Source organism: Nannospalax galili, unplaced genomic scaffold, assembly GCF_000622305.1.
Source record: "Nannospalax galili isolate Female #2095 unplaced genomic scaffold, S.galili_v1.0 scaffold441, whole genome shotgun sequence".
Taxonomy (NCBI): domain Eukaryota; kingdom Metazoa; phylum Chordata; class Mammalia; order Rodentia; family Spalacidae; genus Nannospalax; species Nannospalax galili.
Genome location: NW_008348089.1, coordinates 9,197,215 through 9,220,516, shown reverse-complemented (window position 1 = coordinate 9,220,516; position 23,302 = coordinate 9,197,215). Strand labels below are relative to the sequence as shown.

At 39.0% G+C, this 23,302-nt stretch overlaps 1 protein-coding gene and 1 pseudogene across 2 annotated transcripts in view; one reads left to right on the top strand and one right to left on the bottom strand.

Moving 5' to 3' along the window:
- Nucleotides 1-23,302, bottom strand: part of Herc5 (HECT and RLD domain containing E3 ubiquitin protein ligase 5) — a 60,665-nt gene that overhangs the window by 26,380 nt on the left and 10,983 nt on the right. For both annotated transcript variants that reach the window (XM_008844671.3, XM_029569085.1), the window contains exons 2-13: nucleotides 22,749-22,869; nucleotides 22,053-22,129; nucleotides 19,401-19,622; nucleotides 18,429-18,520; nucleotides 18,097-18,227; nucleotides 16,163-16,308; nucleotides 14,688-14,764; nucleotides 13,014-13,117; nucleotides 10,737-10,796; nucleotides 9,241-9,334; nucleotides 3,623-3,812; nucleotides 2,611-2,765 (exon numbers count right to left, since the gene is read on the bottom strand). In XM_008844671.3, coding sequence (XP_008842893.1) covers nucleotides 2,611-2,765; nucleotides 3,623-3,812; nucleotides 9,241-9,334; nucleotides 10,737-10,796; nucleotides 13,014-13,117; nucleotides 14,688-14,764; nucleotides 16,163-16,308; nucleotides 18,097-18,227; nucleotides 18,429-18,520; nucleotides 19,401-19,622; nucleotides 22,053-22,129; nucleotides 22,749-22,869 — 1,469 coding nt within the window. The remainder of the gene's footprint in view (nucleotides 1-2,610; nucleotides 2,766-3,622; nucleotides 3,813-9,240; nucleotides 9,335-10,736; nucleotides 10,797-13,013; nucleotides 13,118-14,687; nucleotides 14,765-16,162; nucleotides 16,309-18,096; nucleotides 18,228-18,428; nucleotides 18,521-19,400; nucleotides 19,623-22,052; nucleotides 22,130-22,748; nucleotides 22,870-23,302) is intronic.
- Nucleotides 13,995-14,664, top strand: LOC108491389 (annotated as a pseudogene).

Sequence of the window (23,302 nt, the reverse complement as noted above, 5' to 3'; positions counted from 1 at the left end):
AAGGTATGTTTCTTACCAGATAAAAACAATTAGTGTAGAGCTACACAAAATTACCAATGGTATAGAAAAGAGTCCGGAAGTGGATCCTACAGAGACAAACTTGGATCATGATAGAGTACACATTATATAATAGTGGGAAAAGAATAGTATTTCAGTGAATTGTTGCTTGGGTAACTTTTTTCAAATGAAAAATATCAAAATAGTCAAAATAACTCTTGACATAAATTCCCAATTATATTTAACACCAAATAGTGAAGGGCAAAGCTAAAATCAGCACCCCCAGTAGACTTGGGTTGCATAATCTCTGCACTGGAATCATGACTCACGGTCCCTGCTCTGGTTTTCCTCTAGTCACAGCCTTTCTCTGGTGTAAGGGGTCTGTAGAGTCAAGGGAACCTCTCTACATACAGCCTGCACAACCTCTTGCTTAGTGACCCCAGTCAACCTCCATGCCCTTTGGCTTCTGGGGGCAGACTGTTGCACAGAAAACCTCAGGGTTAGCCAAGAACTGCCTGTGGTGGGAAGTGGGATGGAACCAGGACATGAGGCATCAACAAAATGGCATGTGACGCCCACTGTTTTGCAGGATAAGATCAAACTGGGGGTTCCATGTATGCAGGGAAACATTTTACCAAATGAGCCACATCTCCAGCCCAGTATGTTTATTTTATTTAAGTTTGTTAGCTAGGCTTCCCTTCCTCTGTAGGCAAGTGCTTTACCTCTGAGCTATACACCCAGCCCTTGTTACCCTGGTTTTCTAATCTCTTAAATCTCAGACATATAGTGTACAGGATTCTATTTGGAATCTTCCTCTAGTACACCAGGGCATGATATTTACACATAATCAGAAAAGGACTAAGGCTGGTAAGACAGCTCAGTGGGTAAAGACCCTTGCTCCCAAGCCTTGTGACCTGAGTTTGATTCCTGGGATCTCCATGATGGAAGGAGAGAAGTGACATTGCAAGTTGTCCTCTGACCTTTGCTTGTACCATGACACACATACACACAAAATAAAAAAAGGACAATGTAATAATAATATAAAAAAGAGTGCTAGAAGTCAAACATTTTCTAAAAAGAAAATGACTAGTATCCAAAATAAAAAATAAAAATCAAACCCCTTATAGCCAATAAGACAAACTCAAATATGTTAATTGATTTAAAATGAACAAAAGTCAAGTATAGACATCTCACAGAAAAAGAGAAGCAAATATTGCAATTATAAACAAGAAAATGCATTCTAATGCATTGCAATCTGTGAAATTCAATCAAAGCCACAATTTGGCAGCATTTCACATAAAAGAAAACTCTTCAAAACTTTAAAACCAAGTGTGGAGCAATAGGAAACCTTACCTTCTGCAGAGGATTTAAATTGGTCCAGCCACTTCAGATGATAGTTTAGTACACTTGCCTAGCATATGTGAGGCCCTAAGCCTCTGAAACACACACACACACACACACACACACACACACACACACACACACACACACACACACCACATGATAGTTTAGTACTACCCATGAAGAATAATACTCTAGCCATGGTGGAGCACGACTATAATCCCAGCACTTGAGGCTAAGGCAGGAGGAGCTTGAATTCCAGGTCAATGTGTACTGCATATCAAGACCCTATCCAAGTAAAGCAGGGGCCGCGGGTGCAGTTCAATATTAGACCACTTGTTTAACATAAAGAAGGAAGGCCTTGGCTTTGATTCTCAGTACTATGAGAAAAAATGGGGGGGGGCAGCAAGACTGCTCAGTGGGTAAAGGCACTTGCCACCAAGCTTGATATCAATTGATTCCAATTCCTGGGGCCCACAAGTTGTCTCTGATCTCCATATTCATGCCATGGCACATGTGCACACATATGCACACACAAACACAAATGATAGATAGCAGGTAGATAGATAGATAGATGATAGATAATAGATAGATAGACAGATAATTGTAATTTAAAAAATAGGAAGGGAAAGATTAACTTTCAATCCAGGATTATGGTTACATCTGTGAGATTCAGGAGTGCCAATCAATGAGGGACACACATGCATCTCTAAAGTATCAGAAATGTCTATATTTTGTAGGCATACTGAAGATTATTTTACTTTTCTTCAGGCTGTACATGACCAGTCAATCTCTGTATCCATGGGATTGGTTCAGGAGTCCCCCATACAAAACCCCACAGATGCTCATGGCCCTTAAATGAAATGGTGTCACATTTGCATATGGCCCGAACACATTGTCTCCTATGCTTTAAATCTTTCTATTATTTAGACTATCTATCATAACACAAATGCTATGTTAATAGTTATTACACTACAGTTTAGGAAATAATGAAAAACAAAAATCTGTATAGATCAGCACTGATGCAACTTTCTTTTACCAAAAATAATTTTCAATCCACTGTTGACTAAATCGCTGGATGAAGAACTTACTGATAAGGACAGCTAGTTGCATATTTCTCTATCTGGATGATGCAATTTATTTTTAAAAACACTTTAAAACAGCAATATAAACCTCATGTGTTCCATATGAATTTGTGTAAGATTTGGACCTACTGAAAACAAGAATTCAGTCACTAAATGCAGAAATGGAAATTTCTAAATAAAACCTTACCCTATGCAGCTTTTTCAGTGTTTCTAGAAGAGCTTTAAGGTGACAACAATTTTCATCACTATTCACCCAATAATCCAGTTGTGAGTTAATGGCCATTTTAAACATCTGGACCAGGTTGCTGAAAACAGATTCCTGCAGAGTTGCCCAATATTCCTCTAAGAAATACAAAAAAAGGCAAATATAACTGTAAAAATTGCTCTTAGAATCTTAAAAGGTTAAGAGTGACTGCTATTTTCATAAAGTCATAAAGTATAAACATCATAATGATAAAATGCATTTGTGGTGTAAACTTCAGTTGATAAATGCAGCTACAGTTAGTACACAGACATTTCAAACATACTAGAAACTTTAACTTTCTAACATCTTGGGAAATTCGCAGTTAAGAGAAGCATAAATGTCATCTAGTTAATTTGTGGAAAAAGTAGTCAAAATTAATCACATTCTTTGCATAGATTAAATAGCATAATGTATTAATATTCAAATTAAGAACTGTTTGTGATTGCACATTTTTGTGTGCTTCCAGCCCGAGTTTTTCGCCCAATTTTAACAGAATTACAAATAATATTCTTAGTTGTGACAGTACTCTCAGGGTAAATGGGAAATGCTATATTATTAGATAAATGTTGACATTAGTGAAATATCTCCAAGTTACATTTAAATGGTTAAATAAAAACCAAAGCTAGTCTGAACATAAACAGAAGCATCATAAATGACCAAATACTAATTATTAACTCTAAGACAGAACATACACACATGGGTAATCATTGTTCCCTTCTTTCAACTTGTCTATAAAAACTTTCTTAAGAAAAAGTTAGCGACAAAGGACCTCATGAACAAGCCCATGTGTGTTCTAACTCAGAGAACTCTAAAATAGTCAATATAGTACACTAACAATACAAATGAAAACACATAGACACATGCATTCACAATCTAAGTTTTTCTATAATTTTACTAAAGTATATTATCCCACAGAAGATGGGTAAAGAATTTTCAACTAAGCTGTCAACTTTACCCAGAACCCTTGAAGACTGGTCACTCATTCTATAGAGAATTTCTGCAAATGGAACCACCAGGCTTTTCCAGTTGTTACAGTCATGCATCACTGGACATTCGGGAAGAAGTAAGAAAACTTCTAATGCTTCCGGGTGTGGAGAATGAAATGACATGTTTTTGAACAAATTATTCCTGAGAGAGGTGGTTATCTGTGATAAGGAAGGATGAGGAGAAAAACATTCAAAGCTTAGCAATGTATAATTTAAAAAAAAAAAAGTAAAAACACAACATGGCTCCTGGTAACATCTCATATGACCACCCATGTCCACCACAACTGTTCGTTTTTTAGCCACTCTAATTTCCATGTAGTTTTCTAATTCAGCATCCAGTTGTTAGGAAAAACTCAAATTGAATTCTGGTCTTTGTACTAAATGCATTCAGATACCAGTAGTCATTTGTTTAAATGGGTGAACATTATTAAATACTCTACTATGAAGGCAAGCTTGTAGATATGGGGTACTTAATATTTGAGAGATACGATGTTAAGTGGTCATTTAATCCTTACAGCTTTTCTGTAACACTATTAACAACCTATTAACAATTATTAATAAGCCTGCTTCACAGATCCAGACATCTATGCTTTAGAACAATTAAGATCATACAAAGGAATTTTGCCTGAATCTTTCTGACTTTAAGACCCAAACTTTTTTTTTTCTGTGCTGAAGATGGTACCCAGGATACCACACAAACTAGGCAAGTACTCTACCTGAGCTACAGCCTTAGCCCTAAACCTAAACTCTAAATCACTGAATTGTGGAGCTGCTGTTTAAATGTCATCTCTAAAAGTATAAATTCTTACAATTATCTACATTTACATTTAAAATTTTGTGTGTATGAGTATTTTGCCTGCATGCATGTAAGTGCACCTGTGTTGTGCAATGCTGACAGAGGCAAGAAGGAGTCAAATCCCCTGGAACTGGATGTAGGAATGGTTGTTAACCAAACCCAGTTCATCTGCAGAGCAGTCAGTGCCCATAACCACTGGACCATCTCTCCAGCCCCACAATTATCTGTTTTTAAAACGAAACTTTATACTGTGCTCCCATTGTGAGAGTCAGTCCTTGGAATTATGAATGCCTAACAACTCTATTTTAAGGCCTCAATGGCATGCACTCTACCCACCTCTTTGCTTATCAACAATAACCTCAAACCTCCCAATCTACTCCAACTTTTATAACTAAAGTCATACCCAGACACTTTCAAGCCAGTTTTAGTGCTTTACATGCTGTTGTTTCTCAGGTATATCCTTTTGCTTACATGAAAATCCTTTCCCATAGTGGCAGATGGTAAGCTCGCTTCCCTCCCAGCTTGTTTTCATTTGCTGCCCTAGTAATAACTAAATTCATCGAAGATATTTATTGTATACTAACTACATTCTAAGGTAGATATTAGGGAAATGGTGGGGCATGAAATACACAGTTTCTGCACTAACACCTGCATGTTTGTGTCTGCATCCTTCACTAAACCATGAGCTTTCTTTACAGGGCAAAGGGCATGTCTCTTTCACTTTTCACTAAGCGTCATCATGACAGTGCCTAAAGTGCCTAACACATAGCAGGTAGTCTACATTTGCTGAATAAATGAAATGACAAAAATTTGTGAGTCTACTACACAGAATCTCAATACAGAAATATGACCAGTCTGCTAATCCACCTTCTCTGAAACACTGGGGATCAAGAATGCCCTTTTAGTATGTCATTTGCACATTATATGCTATTTTCTTTTTTGGCACAACTAAAATGTAATTAGAAAGCAGGGGCCCTCAGTGGTGAGACTGAGCCCTGGACAGCCCTTCCACATTCAAAGATGAGGAAATGGCCAGCATTTTTGATGACCTTTCCCCAGCTATATTCAGAATCCTACTGAAGGAATGCTGCAGTGACCCTGACGAAAGAATTTTGACTGATCAAAGTGAGCCAACAGAGGAACAAACATGGATGAAACAGTTTGAGGGTGTATGTGAAAGTGGAGGGAGGGAAACAGGGTGAAAAGGTTGAAGTGGGGTTGATGCAGGAGATGTGGGAGAGGAGAAGGTGGTGAGGACGGCTAGCCAAAATTAAAGACATGAAACAGCTCTATGGGAACTTACTACTTTGTAAGATAATTAAAATTTTTAACTTGGGGCTGGTGAGATGGCTCATTGGGTAAAGATGCTTGTTACCAAGCCTGATGACCTAAGTTCAATCCCTGAGACCCACATGGTAGAAAGGGAGACTCCTGTAAGTTGTCCTCTGATTGCCACACATGTGCCATGGCACATATGCATCATCATACACACACACAAAATAAAATTGTTAAAAAAGAGAGAAAAAATTTAATTTGAAGGCTGGAGAGATGGTACAGGAGATGAGTATTTCTTGGGAAAATATGAAGACCTGAGTTCAGATCCTCAACACCCATGCAAAAATCCAGGCATGGTCCCACATACCTGTGACCCAGGGATTAAAGACAGGATCTTTGTGGATTGCTGGTTGTAAGCCTAGTCAAGAATGTTCCAGGCTCAGTAAGAAAGGCTGTCTCAAAGGAATAAGGCAGCATGTACTTGAAGTCCCCTTTGAGCATCCACATATACACATGGGTATACACACCAACACATACATGCATACTCATACATGTGCACACAAAACTATGTATGTAAATACATAGATATAACTATTTAAATGTGTGTATAATTTGAAAAAGAGAATTGAACCAAAATACCTTGAATGGGTGGATAATCCTGTTTCCAGGAGACATAGGTTATTAAGTGAAAATCCCAGTGCCAGGTGTGGGACACATTCCTTATTATTATTCCCCAAGAGGTCTCTAAAACAATACAGCTGTTGCCATTGCTCTTGTTTGCCTACCAGAAGTAGATAGTAAGACCCTGTTTTTGAAGATGCCACACACTTTAGTTGTAGGACATAAAGAATTAAGCTGGAACTGACCTGGAAACTTCCTCACTGCTGACCAGAATTCATAGTGCTAAGGGTTGATATGCAGACTGCTAGGGGAGAAAAACCATCAATGGTCTCACCCAGCTAATCTTGCATCCTATAACACTGATTGGCCAAGCTATGCCCACTGGTGCAACAGTGGCATGACTGTTATGGGGGTAAGCAACCACTTTCCGATTGAATTTGAGGCCCTTTCCATGAGAAAAGAATCATGCCTGGCACTGTAAACTGGTCAAAAGCCCATGACTGCGGAGGTTAAGGGCCCTAGGAAGGAACCTACTCCTGATGTTTTCCTAAATGGATACATTGTCAAACTGCCATCTAAATCATTTTTTACCCATAGATTAGTGATGTGCTCATCATTGGTCAGAGATGCTTCTGTTTGCAGTGGGCAGCAGTGAAGATAGAAGCCCATATTGGGTCAAAATGGTAAGAACAAAAGGCAGTTGAGTGCTCAGCCTAAATGGAACAACTATTATCACCCCTCCAAGGCTCAGAGAACACAGCAGAAGAGGGGGCACAAAGGATGTAAGAGCAGGGTGAAGAGGAATGTTGTGAATGCTGTCTTCTGTACAGGACATGGCCACTGCACCCTCAACAGCAGCTGCGGTTGCCTACCTATCAATATTCCAACACGGATAGGGGAGGGCTGGTGCAGTTCCACCCCTCCCTGAGGAGCTATAGCAGTCAGTGGTTGCTGGAGGAGGTGGAAGCCATTATCTTCAGTGCTGTAGTCATTGGAAAGGTGCCCTTATGCAAATAAAAAAACATTTTCATGCAAGCAATCTTTTAAAAAATATTTTATTTATTATTTTTATTTTATGTGTATGAGTGTATTGCCTGCATGTATGTGAGTGCACCCATGTCATGGGATGCCGTGGAGGTCAGAAGAGGACTTCGGAGTCCTCTGGAACCAGAGTTAAGGACAGTTCGTAGCTGCCATGTGGGTGCTGGGAATTGAACCTGGGTCCTCTGCAAGAGCAGTCAGTGCTCTTAACCACCGAGCCATCTCTCCAGCCCCTCATGCAAGCACTCTTAATTAAACCCAGAGGGTTACAAAAACAAACATGAAAGGAAGAGGACTAGGGAGAAGGAGCTTAATAGGTGTGGGAAGAAGATAGGGAAGAGAATTGGGGAGTATATGATCAAAGTAAACTATATACACGTAGGAAATTGTGATAGAATGATTCTTTATAAAAAGGATATGTGGGAAATTTTAAAAAATAGATTGTGGGATAGTTCTTGGACTAATGTTAGAGGTGCTGGTAAGTATTCAAGTCCTGATAAAGGTGCATAATTAGGGACCGCTTTCACCTTAGGCCCCATAACTGTACCATGTTTCTCTCCCAAAGTTTACCCTAATTTCCATACCCCTTTGAGAGAAATGCATAAGAGATAAAGCTTGTAGAGAGAGAGAGCCAGACAAATGGCTTAGTGGGCTAAGGTGCTTGCTGCCAAGCCTGCTGACTTGAGTTGATCCCAGGGACTCACATGGTGGAAGGAGAGAGTTGACTCCTGTAAGTTGTTCTCTGACCTCTACATGTGGACTATGGCATGTACAATCCCCTCCAACAAATAAAAAAACTAAAAAAAAAATGTCTTTTTGAGACAGGGTCTCCTTGTAGCTCCAGCTGTCCTGGAACTATGTAGACCAGGCTGGCCTTGAACTTACAAAGATCTGCCTGCCTCTGCCTCCCAAGTGCTGGGATTAAAGGCATGCACCACCACGCCTGGAGTAAAAAAATATTTTTTAAAAAGATATAAGGAGAGATGAAAAGATAGATTCACAGAGAGGCCAGGGGTAAGCAGAAGAGGAGAGAGGGGAAAAAAGGAAGCAGAGGAGGGAGATGAGAGAACCTAAAAAGCTGATCAAACAATACAAAGGAAGAGAGATTTTTTTTTTAAAAGCAAGCCCTGAGTTGGAAAGATTCTTTCTAGAATGTGTGTGTATGTGTGTGTGTGTGTGTGTGTGTGTGTGTGTACACACACAATGCCATAGACTACCTGCAACCCACATAATATTCCATCAATTATGTCATGAAAATGGGTGAACTGTTCACAGCTATCTCACTTTTAGGCTCAGCTGTGAGCCTGCGCCTTTAACGGCTGTGCCAGCTTTCCAGCCCAGTCTCGCTTTAATTTAATTTGGATAAGCTACAGTCTCAGAGAATCTCCTAAAAGAACATATTTCTTCTAAAATTTTGGGCTCCTTTATAAGTTAATTAATTCACTCATTTATTTTTTAAGACAGGGTCTTACTATGTAGCCCTGGCTAGCCTGGAGCTGGCTATGTAGACCAGGCTGGCCTCAAACTCACAGAGACCATCTGCCTCTGCCTCCCGAGTGTTGGGATTAAAGGGCCACCATGTATGGCTTGGTTCGCCTTTAAAAACCAATTAAAAAAAATTATTTGTGTGTGTGCTGCAACACATTCAGCACACGTGTGGAGGTCAGATGACAACATTCAGGAGTAGGTTTTCTTTTTTTTTTCTATGAGTTCTGGGGATCAAATTCAAGTTGTCAGGATTGAGCAGCAAATATCTTTACCCACTGGGCCATCTCATTGGCTCCTGACTCCTGTGTTCTTATAATAAAAGTTCAAGTTCATTTTCTTTTTACAAAAAATTCTGAAGAATACTACCATGTTAGTAATGGAGTTCTTTTTAGTTAGTTCCTTAAAGATGTTTCTGGCTTTGTTTAAGTCTGAAAGAACAGGCATGGTTTCTGCAACCCGTCTGTAAGAAAAGATAAACAGATACATGAGAAAGGACACTCCAAAATTAAGTATGTTCTCAGATTATCCACATGTAAAATTTCTTCTAGAGTTTCCTTCATTTCATTACAGTTACTTTTATTACAATCTATAATAACTATAATAATTTGGCTAAATATAGAAACCAAGCGTGGCATCCCATGTCTGTAATTTCAGCACATGGGCAGCCAAGGCAACTGAATCTTGAGTTTGATGTCAGCCTGGGTTACATGGTGAGTTCCTGGACAGTCTGGGCTATACAGCAAGACCCTGTCTCAAAAAATAACAGAAAAATAACAATTTCACAGAATATAAACATGACTGAAAATGTAGGATAATGAAATGTTCAAATAAATTAATATATAACTTTTGCATAGAATATCACATGGCTATTAAGATGATGTTAGAGATGGGCAGTGTCACAGGCTTGTGATTCCAGCACTCGGGAGGCTGAAACAGGAGTACTGAGTTTGAGACTAACCTGGGCTACACAGTGAGACTTTATCTAAAAAATTTACAGAAACTTCAATTGTAGAACTGAATAAAATAGAAAATAGACAAAAATATTAAGTATAAAGCAACATACAGAATAGGACACCCTTGTGTGTGTGCTTGTGATCAATACAAGGGTCTTTTGCACACTAACTACATGCTCTGCTACTGAGTTACACCTCCAGCTCTACCCATTTTTTGCATAATACTTTTGTATAGAAAAGGGAGACATAAACTTGGTGTGGTGGCAATACCTGCAGTCCTAGCACTCAGAAAATAGGTGCAGGAGGATCACCACCAATTCAAGGCCAGCCTGATTTATTTAGCAAGTTCCAGGCCAGTAATGCCCAGGGCTACATTGCAAGACATCGTCTAACAAAAAACCAAAACAACAAAGAGACAGACATGCAAACATACACATGTGTGTATATGCGTATGTTTTCCCCGTTTATACTGGATTTAAACCAGGCTGGCTTTGAACTTGGGATCTTCCTGCCTCAGACTCCTGAGTAGGCAGGGATTATACATGCATAACACTGCCCCATTGGTATGATTCTTTTGCTTTTTTTTTTTTTATAATAGATTTATAGACCTAGAACTCACAACCTTCCTGTCTCTGCTTCCCAAGTACAATTTTCTTTTCAAATTTTTATTATGCAAATTTCTTTTCTTGTGGCAAGGTCTTTGTAGACACTAAGCAAATGGTTTACCACGCAGCCACATATCTAGTCCTTAGTGTATCTGATAGTTTATATAGAAAACAGATATTAGTTTTTCTTGACAAAAATTAATTTTAGAAAGAGAACCATATAACTAGCTTTTTGTCATGTTGCCTTTTTTATGTATATTTTCATGGCAATCTTAATACAATTTTCATTTATTGTATGTGTTACCTTTCTCTTAAGAAACTTCCAGTCAGGCAAGCTGGAGATGAAAATATTTCTTGAATTTCCCTACATAAGGAATAAGACAGTGGTTAAACCAAATCAGAAAGTATACCTCCTTATAGAATGAGATATAAACAAAGCATGTCAAAATTGCCTTTGCACTTCTCCTTCTGTCTTCTATTTGTTGGCATATTATCTAGGCATCTTTAAAAGTCTGCTTGACTTGGTAATTTTTGGGGGGTGTCTTTTTGAGACAGGGTCTCTCTGTAGCCTGAGCTGTCCTAGAACTTACTATGTAGACTAGGCTGGCTTTGAACTCAAGGAGAGCCACCTGCCTCTGCCTCCCAGGTGCTGGGATTAAAGGCTTGTGCCACCACGCCCGGCCTGACTTGGTAAATTTTAAAATGCAAAAGTAATTTTAAAAAAGTTTTTAAAAAAGTAACAAACATGGGGAATAGAAAGATTTAAGCTCAGAAAAGCTCCAGAGAAAGACCAAAAACCCAAACTCAGAGTCAGAACTTCCTTTGAAAACATTCCTAATCCATCCAACTTCACAAGATCTATTTCTGTTAGAGTGACATGTGAACACAGTTACCAGAAGTTCTGTGTGTGTGTGTGTGCGTGCGTGTGTGCATACACATGTTCGTGCGTGTGTGCGTACATGCGTGAGAACAAAACTCAGAACAGAACCCAGGGGCTCATGCATGCTACATAAATGCTTTATCACTGAGCTCCAGACTTAATTATCAGGAATTAGATGGAGAAGAGGATGTTGAGTTTCATCTGAGAATTGACTACAGACTTTAAATTTTTTTTGATTTATTTATTATTATTTTATTTTTTATGTGTATGAGCATTTTGCCTGCATGTATACAAGTGCACCCATGTTGTGCAATGACCAGAAGAGGTGTCAGATCCCCTGGAGTCATGGGCAGTTGTTATCTGCCATGTGAGTTGGACAGTTGTTAGCTGCCATGTGGGTGCTGGGAACCAAACCCAGGTCCTCTGCAAAAGTAGACAGTGCTCTTAACCACTGAGCCAGCTCTCCAGGCCCCAGAAACACTTCTTGATCATTTGTGTCCTCTAATTATGATGTAAGTATTTTATATACATTTTCCAGAATTAGGAAGAGATATCAAAAAATATCACTGAGAAGATGTTTATAAGAATGAGCAATCTTAGAGATGCTAGTTCTGCTGCTCAAGGTACTGATGCCCCAACTGCTTTGTGCATGTGCACAAATCTGTGATTCCAGGGTCAAATATAGAACTGGTTAGAAATATCGAATGTATTTCCTGTAAAAATTCACAATATATTTATATAAACATATTTAAGGTCTAGGAAAGTTCTATAGTAAAGAAAGCTCTCCTCGTGGAGCATACATTATGATGATTACTTTCATGTTAACTTGGCTAAGCCATTGTATCCAGATATTTTCCAATTATTCCGCCTGCTTCTGTGAAAGTATTTTTGAGATGAGATTAACATTTAAGGTTTCCCGTGCTCCAGCAGATGGCCCCACACCTGTGCACACATGGGCAGCAGTAATTGGACTCAGTGGGTTATAAAAGAAAGGAAGGAAGACACTTAATTTTGGTGGAGACATGTTAGAATGGATGTAGAGGAAACTGGAGCATGAAAATGGGGGTGGATATGGTCATATTTCATTGTATATATGTGTGAAGTTCTCAAGAAAAAAAGAAAAATTATTTTTAAAAAATAGATTAACACTTGAATCAATAGATCCTAAATAAACCACATTACCCTCCATAATGCAGTTGGGCCTCATCCAATCAGTTGGGGACTTTAAAAGACTATGCTACCCCAAAATGAGACCATCACATTGAAACTGTCACAACAGTCACATCAGTTCTTCTTGGATCTCCAGCCTGCTGGCCTGCTGTGCATAATTCATAATACTAGCTCTACAATTACCTAAACCAGTTCCTTAAAATAACCTTTTTTTTTGGTCTTTTTGAGACAGGGTCTCCCTATAGCCCCAACTGTCCTGGAACTCACTATGTAGACCAGGCTGGGCTTGAACTCACAGACATCCACCTGCCTCTGCCTCCCGAGTGCTGGGATTAAAGGCGTGCGCCACCACGTCCAACTAACCTTTTTCTTTTTTATAGGATATCCTACTGGTTCAGTGCCCCCTGGAAAACATGGGCTAATTTCACTAGGGACCATAGAATCTCCTTTCTCTCTATTTTGCAGAACCGGCTTGGGACATTTTATTTTAGACAGATGTAAGCATGGTCAGACACATGGGGGAATATGTACCTTTTTGTTTTCTGCCACTGTTTAGTTCCCACATCAGCAATCCATCTTTTTACAGTCCCTTCATTCAATGTAACAATTTTCCTCCTCTGATTAACGTAAGAATTCTGTAAACAATAAAGTCAGATACAATAACTTGACACATCAGAAATAGGTACTCATACTTGGGCAATAATAATTTTGTTGTCATTGTTGTTGAGACACATTCTCCCTGTTGCTGAGGGTGATTTCAGTCTCTTGAGGTCAAGCTATTTTCCCACAAGTCGAAGTGCTGGGATGCCAGGAACATATCTATCCATCTGGCTGGTTTTCCAATACAGATAACTCAACTCTGGGAAAAAGTGAGACACCGCCAAGGCATGATTTCATCATTTCATTCCAGTTTCTTGTCCAAGAGGGCTTGGACTTAATTTCTCTGAATGCCCCAAAACTCAGCACTTTATACAAGTACAATCAGATTAGAGTGAACATCAACATTTTGAAGGGAAGGTCCTAAACAGCTGTGTAGTTAGGTGAGAAGAGCTCGATTTTCCCTTAGTGAGGCTGGGCAAGGAAGTTCTGGACTGATGAGCTGTAAGCCTATGAATGTTGAGGCTTGTTGGGAGTGTACTCACTAGCCACATCATTTTCGAATCTGTTAGCTTGTACTCTCACTAGGAGGAGGACCAGTGCTATCGGTAAGGAGTTCCCCAGAAGGTATGTAGTATCTGGGGAAATCAGACTGATTCACTATTTGCCACAGACTGCTGATTTCTGTGGAGAGGGGGAGACAAAAATGAATAAAGCAGAGGCAATAAAGAATCGCTAACAGGGCTGCTAGACAGTTTGGTGAGTAAGATATTTGCAGTGCAAGTCTGGTGACTTGAGTTCAATTCCCAGAACCCATGTAAAAGTGGGAGAGGAGAAATAACTCCACGAAGTTGTTCCTGACTTCAAAACGTGGTGTGAGCACACCCACACAGCATCAATATGCACAAACTAATAATGATTTTTTTTTTTAAAAAAAGAAGCTATATTCTTCTTCCTCAGTGCTGCCTGCGAGGTGGCTGCCATCTCCTGCGCAGCATCATAGCTGCCCTCAGACCTCTGGTAAAGCCCAAGATCATCAAAAAGAGGACCAAGAAGTTCATCCTGCCCCAGTCTGACTGATATGTCAAAATTAAGCGAAATTGGCAGAAACCCAAAGGCATTGACAACAGGGTGTGGAGAAGATTCAATGGTCAGATCCTGATATCCAACATTGGGTATGGGAGCAACAAAAAACAAAGCACATGCTGCCCAGTGGCTTCCAGAAATTCCTAGTCCACAATGTCAAGGAGCTGGATGTGCTCCTGATGTGCAACAAATCTTACTGTGCTGAGATAGTGCACAATGTATCCTTCAAGAACCACAAAGCCACTGTTGAAAGAGCAGCACAGCCGGCCATCAGAATCACCAACCCCAATGCTAGGCTGCCCAGTGGAAAAACGAATAGATGGCTCACATGCTCCTGTTATCTGTGCTTAAATAAAACCATAAAGCCTGCAAATAAAAAAATAAAATATAAAAAATAAAAAAGAAGCTATTTTTCTTTTTTAAGCTATTATCATAATAATGTGATGATTTTTAAGTTCACCAAACTTAGCTTCTAGATAAAGAAGATACCAAGTTTTAGAAGAGCTACAGGTCAAAGTTTACCTCTTTTTGTATCCAGAGCAAAATGCTTTGATTCTCTCCAGCAATCAGTATCAGCTCCTTGTCAGAGCTATGACTTTCTGAAAGGGATGTAGACAACATAAGAATATACAAAGGAATGTGGCACAACCTGCAGACTTAATTTAAATAATTTCACATTCTTCAAAAATGCAGTTATTTTATCCTTGTAATAGATAAAGATCCAGTTAATTTCCTATCAGTTTAAAAGATAGAGATATAAGCCTTAACACATATGACAGAATGCATGAAATCCAGTGGGTGAGCAATAGGGGGTATAAATATGATTAAGATGTATGAAATGTTGGGGCTGGAAAGATGGCTTAGCGGTTAAGAACACTGGCTGTCCTTGCAGAAGACCCAGGTTCGAATCCCAGCACCCACATGGCAGCTAACAACTGTCCGAAACTCCAGTTCCAGGGGATCCGATGGTCTCTTCTGTCCTCTGTGGGCATTGCATGACACGGGTGCACTTATCTACATGCAGGCGATACACGCATACACATAAAATAAAAAAAAATAAATAAAATATTTTTTAAAAGATGTTTGAAATGTACAACATTCAATAAAAATATACATTAAAAGATAGAAATATAAAGTCTAGGTACAGATGATTTATAAAGTTAGCATACAACACCAGTTTAATATAAATGCTTCTATCTATAACATAACAAAATTTTCATTAAGTATTGCCTACTTTAAATCAGGTCTGATTCTTCAAAATTCAATATTTAACCATTGACTGATGGTTGTGAAGAACATGACTAAATTCAAATCATGTAACATTACAAGAAATCAAAGTCAATAAATGAGTTGCTTAAGGAACCAATTCTGCAGTTCACTTCCCTGGAAGAAATGAGAGAACTCTAAATCTAAGCTTTCAGAAACAAGAAGCAAGTGTTCCAAAAGAGCTTCAAAGCACAGGCTCTGGACCATGCAGGGCACAGTCCAGATCCAGCTTTGAGCAAGAGTCTAGCCCCCTGCTCTCCAGGTGACCGTCACCTTCCAGAATCCATGAAAAACTTGATAAAACAGAGAGCACAGGTAAATAAATGCCCAGCACAGTTGCAAAGTCTGAGTTCTGTATACCAGCTTCCCAGCATTCTGAGGTTTCATAGGATTATGGGCCAATCAAACAAGGGAGAAAAAGTAATCATCCTGGAATTAGTGAGTCTCTTAAAAACTGAAACGAGAGCTGTATGTGCTTCCGAATCCACATAGGCTTTATTTTATGATCACCCATTTATATTAATCTTAATCTGAAGGAATAAGAGAAAAATAATGATTGTTATGACTTAATAAATTAAGTTGAATCTTTCAAATTATTTACAAGTAAAAACAGGAGACCAATATTCAGAAAAGTCTCTTCCATGTCTACACTGCTTTCCTGTCACATCACACAGAAGAATCAATTTCTGAACAAGGTATTATGACAAACACTGCACTCCTGTAGAATTTACCAAGTGTGAGTTCTTCATTTGATGACAATTTCATGGGACATGGTATCAGTTGGTTATGTTTTGCACCATTTCCTAATTGTCCTTGTTTTCCAAAACCGAAGGAAAAGACCTTTCCAAGATCAGACACATAGGCAAGTGTGTGCCACCTATTAAATAAAAGCACACACTGTCAATGCTTAACTATCCCCATAGTGAGAGTATTTAGAGATACATTAAATTGGCAAAATCAGTTAGCCACTGTGTAACACTAACTCTCAAAGGATAAAAGTCATCTAGAGCCCAGCATGGTGGCACGGTCCTTAAATCCCAGCCCTGGAGAGGCAGAGGCAGGTAGATCTTTGTGAGTTTGAGGCTAGCCTAGTCTACAAACCAAGTTTGAGACCAACCAGGGTTACAAAGTGAGACCCTGTTTCAGAAAAAAGAAAGCAAGCTGGGCGTGGTGGCACACGCCTTTAGTCCCAGCACTTGGGAGGCAGAGGCAGGCGGATCTCTATGAGTTCAAGGCCAGCCTGGTCTACATAACGAGTTCCAGGTCAGCTGGGGCTATGGGGAGACACTGTCTCAAAAATACCAAAAAGAAAGAAAGAAAGAAAGAGAAAGGAGGAAAGGAAGGAAGGAGGGAGAGAAGGAAGGAAGGAAGGAAGGAAGGAAGGAAGGAGGGAGGGAAGGAAAGAAGAAAACCATCTAGAAACCAAGAAATCAAAGTGTGGCTGAGAAAACTGAGAACCCTGTGTCTATTCACAACCATTATGTCACACTCTGGCAAACTGTATTCCCTTTGTTGGGAACAAGTACTCCCCCTGCCCTCATGTGCTTGAGAATCACCACCTCCTGAAAGCCATCTCTGAATCCCTTCTCTCTCCCCATGCTAGAAGAATGCATCCGATGACTTTCTTTGAACTCCAATTCTATTTCCCAAAGGCCTTCATAATGATCTTTCTTACTGATTTGCCCACTAGTCTCTCTCATCAATGATATGTAATCAGGAATCTGGCTCTGCTCAAACATCAATCTGGCCTTGTTTCCAGTTCATGGGAGGTAACCTCTAAACTCTTAATGTTTCCAAGTGAAAAGTAGTGTCTTTAGTACTCATGGTGGGCTCTGGGACCACACATTGTAGCTAATAAATGGAAAGCTCCTCTGTCATGCAAGTAAACCAGACCTGCAGGAGAGAGGATTCAATCAATCATGCCTAATCAATGAACTCCCAATAAAAATCTGGGTAGGTATGGTGACTCAAGCCTGCACTTGGGAGGCAGAAGTAGGAGGATTACTCCAAGATGGAGGCCAGCCCGATCTATATAACATATTCCAGGCTAGCCAGAGCTACATTGTGAAACCCTGTTTTTTTGTTTTTTGTCTGTTTTTGAGACAGGGTCTCACTATGTAGCCTGGCTAGCCAGGAACTCAGTATGTAGACTAGGCTGGCCTCAAACTCATAGAAATCCAAAACTGCCTCTGCTTTCCGATTGCTGGGATTAAAGGTGTGCACCACCAAGCCTAGCTGACTGGTTTTAATTCACCACTTATTAAAAACCACAATGTTAAGAGTCAGGTCACTAAAAAGTATGTCAAAGGTTGAAGGTGGAAAGGTGATTACATCAGTGATCTTTTGTGATTTATGTTTGTATATTCTTCCCAAATAAATAATACCTTATTTTTTATCAAGGATGAAAGTGTATAAGTAGTATTGCACAGACTTAGCTTATGTGAGGCTCTGGGTTCAGTCACCAGCAAAACACACACACACACACACACACACACACACACACACACACAAACACACAAATTCATATACTAAAAGATTTATTACTGTTACCTAATAATGTAACTTAAGTATCCTCATGCATTTGAAAATAGTCTATCTGAAGGAAATTGCTAAATTACCTGTTTATCAATATTTACCATTTTTTCTTTGACATTTTACAACTTACCTTCCACATGCTATTTGAGTCACTTTGTTTCCAACAAGTCCAGTTACCAAACAAGGTTTTAGCTCATTCTGCTTTGAATTGTGACCAAGCTGTCCATATTTTCCAGCACCAAAAGTAAATATTAACCCATCCTAAGGAAAGGAACTTCAGGTCAGATGCTACAGAAATACAATACAGAAGCCACATCCATGAATATGCCTCTACACCAGTAAACAAAAAGTGCTGTGAAAGTAAATTTCCCAAATCACCAGGACAGTCCTACATGTGCAGAAACACAAATTCCCCACACGAAGTGCTTCCAGAAACCATCAAAAGAAACAATGTAAACCTACCTGTGTAAGCAGGGCAGTGTGCGAGGCACCACAAGTGAGAAATTCAATTTTCTGGTTGTCTAGTGCTTCAGTGAGGGAAGGAGAGTCTTTTTCTGTGCAAGGAAAGAATAGCTGAAGTGACCAAAAGGAAAGGTCAAGTTTCACACCGCAGTTACCTATACTGCTTCTTACCCTAGCAACAACAGCACCCAACCCCTTTTGACGATAACAGCTCTATGTTGGTATGTAAAGGCTTGGGTTCTAGGTCTAAGGATGGGGTGGCTGAAAGGGTCGTGCTTCAGGCTCCCAAACTATGAAAGGGTCATGCTACTTCCCAGAGCCCCATTCCTTACCTTCAATCTGACTTGATTAACTTTAAGTGATATTCCAATTCTAGCCCAGAACCTTTTCCTAGTACTTGGGACCTAGAATTATTTCAAAGAAGCATGTTCTTCTTTTTCTTTTAAAATTCTGTCTTCACTTTCTACTATCTTTTCTTCATGACTAGGTAACTGTCAAATAACAGATATTCAACAAAAAGAATGCAACCACTCCTTACTCTTAAGCCCCTTTTGAATATTTTTCTAATATTGACTTATGGGTAATTCTATATAATTAGCAATGACCCTTATCAGGAGACAGTGTGATCCAGGGCAAGGTATATGTTACTATATCCAAGTAAAGCAATAGAGTCTTTTAACATGAGAAATTTAACCAGTATTTTGAGACAGGCATATTTTGCTATATGCTTTATAGTATTCAACCATGTGAATTACATGGCATGTATGTGTTTGTACATATTTGTGTGTGTGTATAAATATAAATACGTCTCAATACTAACAGCTTCCACACTGGAAATATCTGTTGGACTGATTCTGTCCCCCAAACACAGAGGTGAACGAGGAGAAAGTAAGGCTCTGCACCACCTGCAGCCGGGCTCATTTTTCTCTAACATATTTGTTGATAGTGTAAATTTGGAGATACATTCCATACCTTCAGTGTGGCCCAGGCCGAGTTGTCCACAATCATTTTTTCCCCATGAGTAAATGTTCCCAGACATGGATAAGGCCATGCTGTGGGCTTCTCCTGCAGAAATCTGAACCAAGGGCACGCCCATGAGGTGCTCCACCATCTGGGGCGTGGAGGTTGAGGGAAATCTCCTTCCAACTCCAATCTGGCCATGTAAGTTCTGCCCCCAGGCAAAAAGTTCACCATCTTCACATAAAGAAAATCTTGTTTTATTAAATTTCAAATGCAGCAACATAACCCTAGCAGGCATGTCCAACCTGCAGTCCTTGGGATACATGGCTAAGGACAGTTATGAATGAGACCAACACAAAAATCACAAACATAGCTGGGCATGGTGGTAGGTGGCACATGCCTTTAATCCCAGCACTAGGGAGGCAGAAGCAGGAGGATCTCTGTGAAATTGAGGCCAGCCTGGTGTACATGGTGACTTCCAGGCCAGCTGGGGATACAGGGAAACCCAGTCTCAAAAAAAAAAAAAAAATCACAAATTTACTTAAAGCAGTATGAGTTATATTTTGTGATTTTATATGGTGTGAGAATCAATTGCATGGTTTTCCAGCTTGAATTCTGTGGACGACAAAGTCCCATTGCAATATCAAAATGTTGGACATGCTACAGCTTGGAGCCTTACCTACATGACAGTGTGATATACCACTATCTCCTACGTTCACAGTCACGGGTCTCCTGGGCCCCACACGACTCAGAAAAACACAGAAACTTTCTGAGCAGTGAGTCAAGTTGCTGAATCTCCATCTCTCAATAAGATATTTGAACATATTTGAATTGAATTCAAGAAATTCTTACTTACAAAAGCTATAAGCTATAAGTCTGCCTATGAGAAAGCTAGTCAGAAGCAGTATTTTCTATATTTCCTTCGTTTCATAAATCTAAAGATCTACTTACAAATTTGCTTTCAGCCAGGTATGGTAGCTGGACCTTTTAGTTCAATTACTGAGAAAGTTGAAGTGAAATTTTTTTTCTTGAGCCCAGAAATTTGACATCAGCCTGAGCAACATTCTGAGACAAACATGCACACAAAATTCACTTGAAAATAAAGCATAGCATCTTCAAAGATATATCATTTATTAACTAAATATATGGAGGACATATTTCTTTTGTTTTTTAAAATGTTTTATGTAGCCAAGGCTGGCCTTGAACTACTGATTTTCCTGCTTCCCGAGTGCTGGAACTACAGGTATGCACCACTATGCCCAGCTGGAACACATTTTTCAGAAATAATTTTTAGATATTATTTAATGGACTTGCCAACTTCCAGTGAAATCTGAAAAACTTTTTGGAAAATCAATGCTTACTGGGCACCAATTGGGAGATGCTGTGCAGGATTTGACAGGGAGCATGGCCTCTTCTTTAAACAGCAACCATTAATATATAATAACGAGCATGGCCATTTTCCTTTCTTGCTTCTCCAACTCTTATTTTATGCATTATGATTAAACAATTAAATATATTTGTACATAGTCAAGTGCCACCACACCTAACAAACAAGCACAACACCCCCTCCTTCTATACTCATCTACCACTGGACCCTAGATTTAAATCTCCAAGACAATGTATGTCTGTTTCATTTTCATAACCTGAACATTATAAATACTCAATATGAAATATCTACTCATTAATAGATAAAGTAGCAAGTTTCTACCAGCATAAATTCATATTCTCACACCTCAACAGAGCTTTTAGTTCAGGTCAAATACTTGGTTATTTCTTCCCTTCAGTTTCTATTTAGTTTATGAACACGTCCATTCCATATATTTTTTCAAGTTCCCTTATACTGGCATTCCCCCTTATCTTAATTATGAATCCACTCAAAGTTCAGTCTCTTTTGGCTATGACCCATATTCACAGCTTCCATTTCACACCGTGCTGTCTGATAGGTGACCCTGAAGGCATGGAGAGATCCCTGGAATTCAAAGATGATGTGGAAGCACTTCTGTCTGCAACCTGACCACAGAAACTGAACTAGGGGGATTCTGAGGTACTACCAGAGGAGTTTGAAAAATATTGGGAAAAAGGAAGAAGGTTCTGGAAAAGGATAGACCAAGAAGAATGCTTTTGAGGTAGGTGAGGTGGCATGTACCTTTTAATCCCAGATACCTGGGGAGCAGAGGGAGGAAGATTTAGGGTTTAAAGCCAGCCTGGGCAATATAATAAGACATTGTTTCAAACAAACAAAAAGAATGGTTTGGATACTCAGAAAAATTTGTTTCATATTTGAAAAATAAAAGCATGGAACAAAATGTAGGAAAACTAACAATAGAAACCCGAAGACTTTTTTTTAAAAAAAAAAAACATTTTATTTATGTGTATGAGTGTGTTGCCTGTATGCACCCGTATCATGCAGTGCTCATGGAGGTCAGATGGTTGTTAGCCACCATGCGGGTGCTGGGAATTGAACTCCATCTCTCCAGCCACAAAACCTGAAGACTTTGTAACTCAAAGAATTCTCTCATTTTATACCCCCTTTAAGAACAATATTCTTAAACAAACAAAATTCAGATCTATATTTCTGACCTGTTATAAAATAAAATATGCATATTCTCCATATAAACACATTTACTAATTCTAAAAAACACAGTTATTATTCCAGAAAAGTACCTTTTGAGAGTGCAAGAGAGTGATAATCACCACAGGCAATCTGAATTATACTTTTTTCTTGTAAGGTGTTTTGATACCTGATGAAATATATTTCATGTCAGTCACTCTAATAAAGTCACAACAAGATATTAAAACTGTATTTAATTAGGAGTGAAGCTCAAGGAAAGTAGGCTTTAAATTTACTGCTTTATATTCAGTACATCTTAAACTATTTAAAAAGTTTTAGTATTTAAGAAAAAAACAATGAATATTCCTTATTTATAATAAGGTAATTCTAAAATATTCTTACACAATTTTACGATAAAAAATAAATGCAAGTTCAAAGAAATTCTAATTTTATGATCTAAGAAATAAAGCTCATAAATTATTCCATGATAATGCATGTTTTCCTAGGTTGTAAAATGTTTATTCCCAGAACCAATTTATAGGGTCAAATAAGTTAATGAATGTAAAAGTCCAATTTGGGGAGCCTGGGAGGACTAAGCTCAATCATTGCACTTGATGTCAAAATGCACACTAGTAGCTCTTGGTAGTATACTGGTAAATTTTACTCATGAATTCAGACTTCATCACTTACTTAAGACACTATTTAATCAAGAAGGAGACCAAAAGAATCAGGTATTATAACGTTTTCCTACAAAATTGTTGCTTCTTAAGAAAGATTAAAATATTTAATGACAGAACAAAGTTCCCCACCTTAAGTTGCCGATGCTATAGTTGTACTCCAAGGGTTTTCCATCTGAAGACAGAATTAACATATGCTCCACTCCTTGGTCCATGGAATGTATCTTCATCCTCCCCCCCAATTTAATATATTCTGCAGAGCAAATCCAAATGGGGAACTATCATCACTTTGATTATCACCTACCATCACTAGTAAGTCATTATACTACACTTAAAATATCCTGGGAAGGACCCTTTGAACAAGACTCCTATATCACAAGCATTAAATTCAACAACTGCTTTACAAAGAACTATGGGAACAAAGGGGAAGAAGGAGCTCAAAAGAGGTGGGACCATAGCAGACAAAAACTATCAAGGGAGAAATGGGGACACTTTAAATGAGAAGGTCAGGGAGGGAGGATAAGACAGGGAGAGAAAGAGGAGTCATAAGAAGTACACCAAAGGAGGCAACCAGAGAAGTGAACAGAAAACCCACAGATTGGGAGAAAATCTTCACCAGCGACACACCTGACAGAGGTTTAATATCCAGAATATATAACAAACTCAAAAAACAGAGAATCAAGACA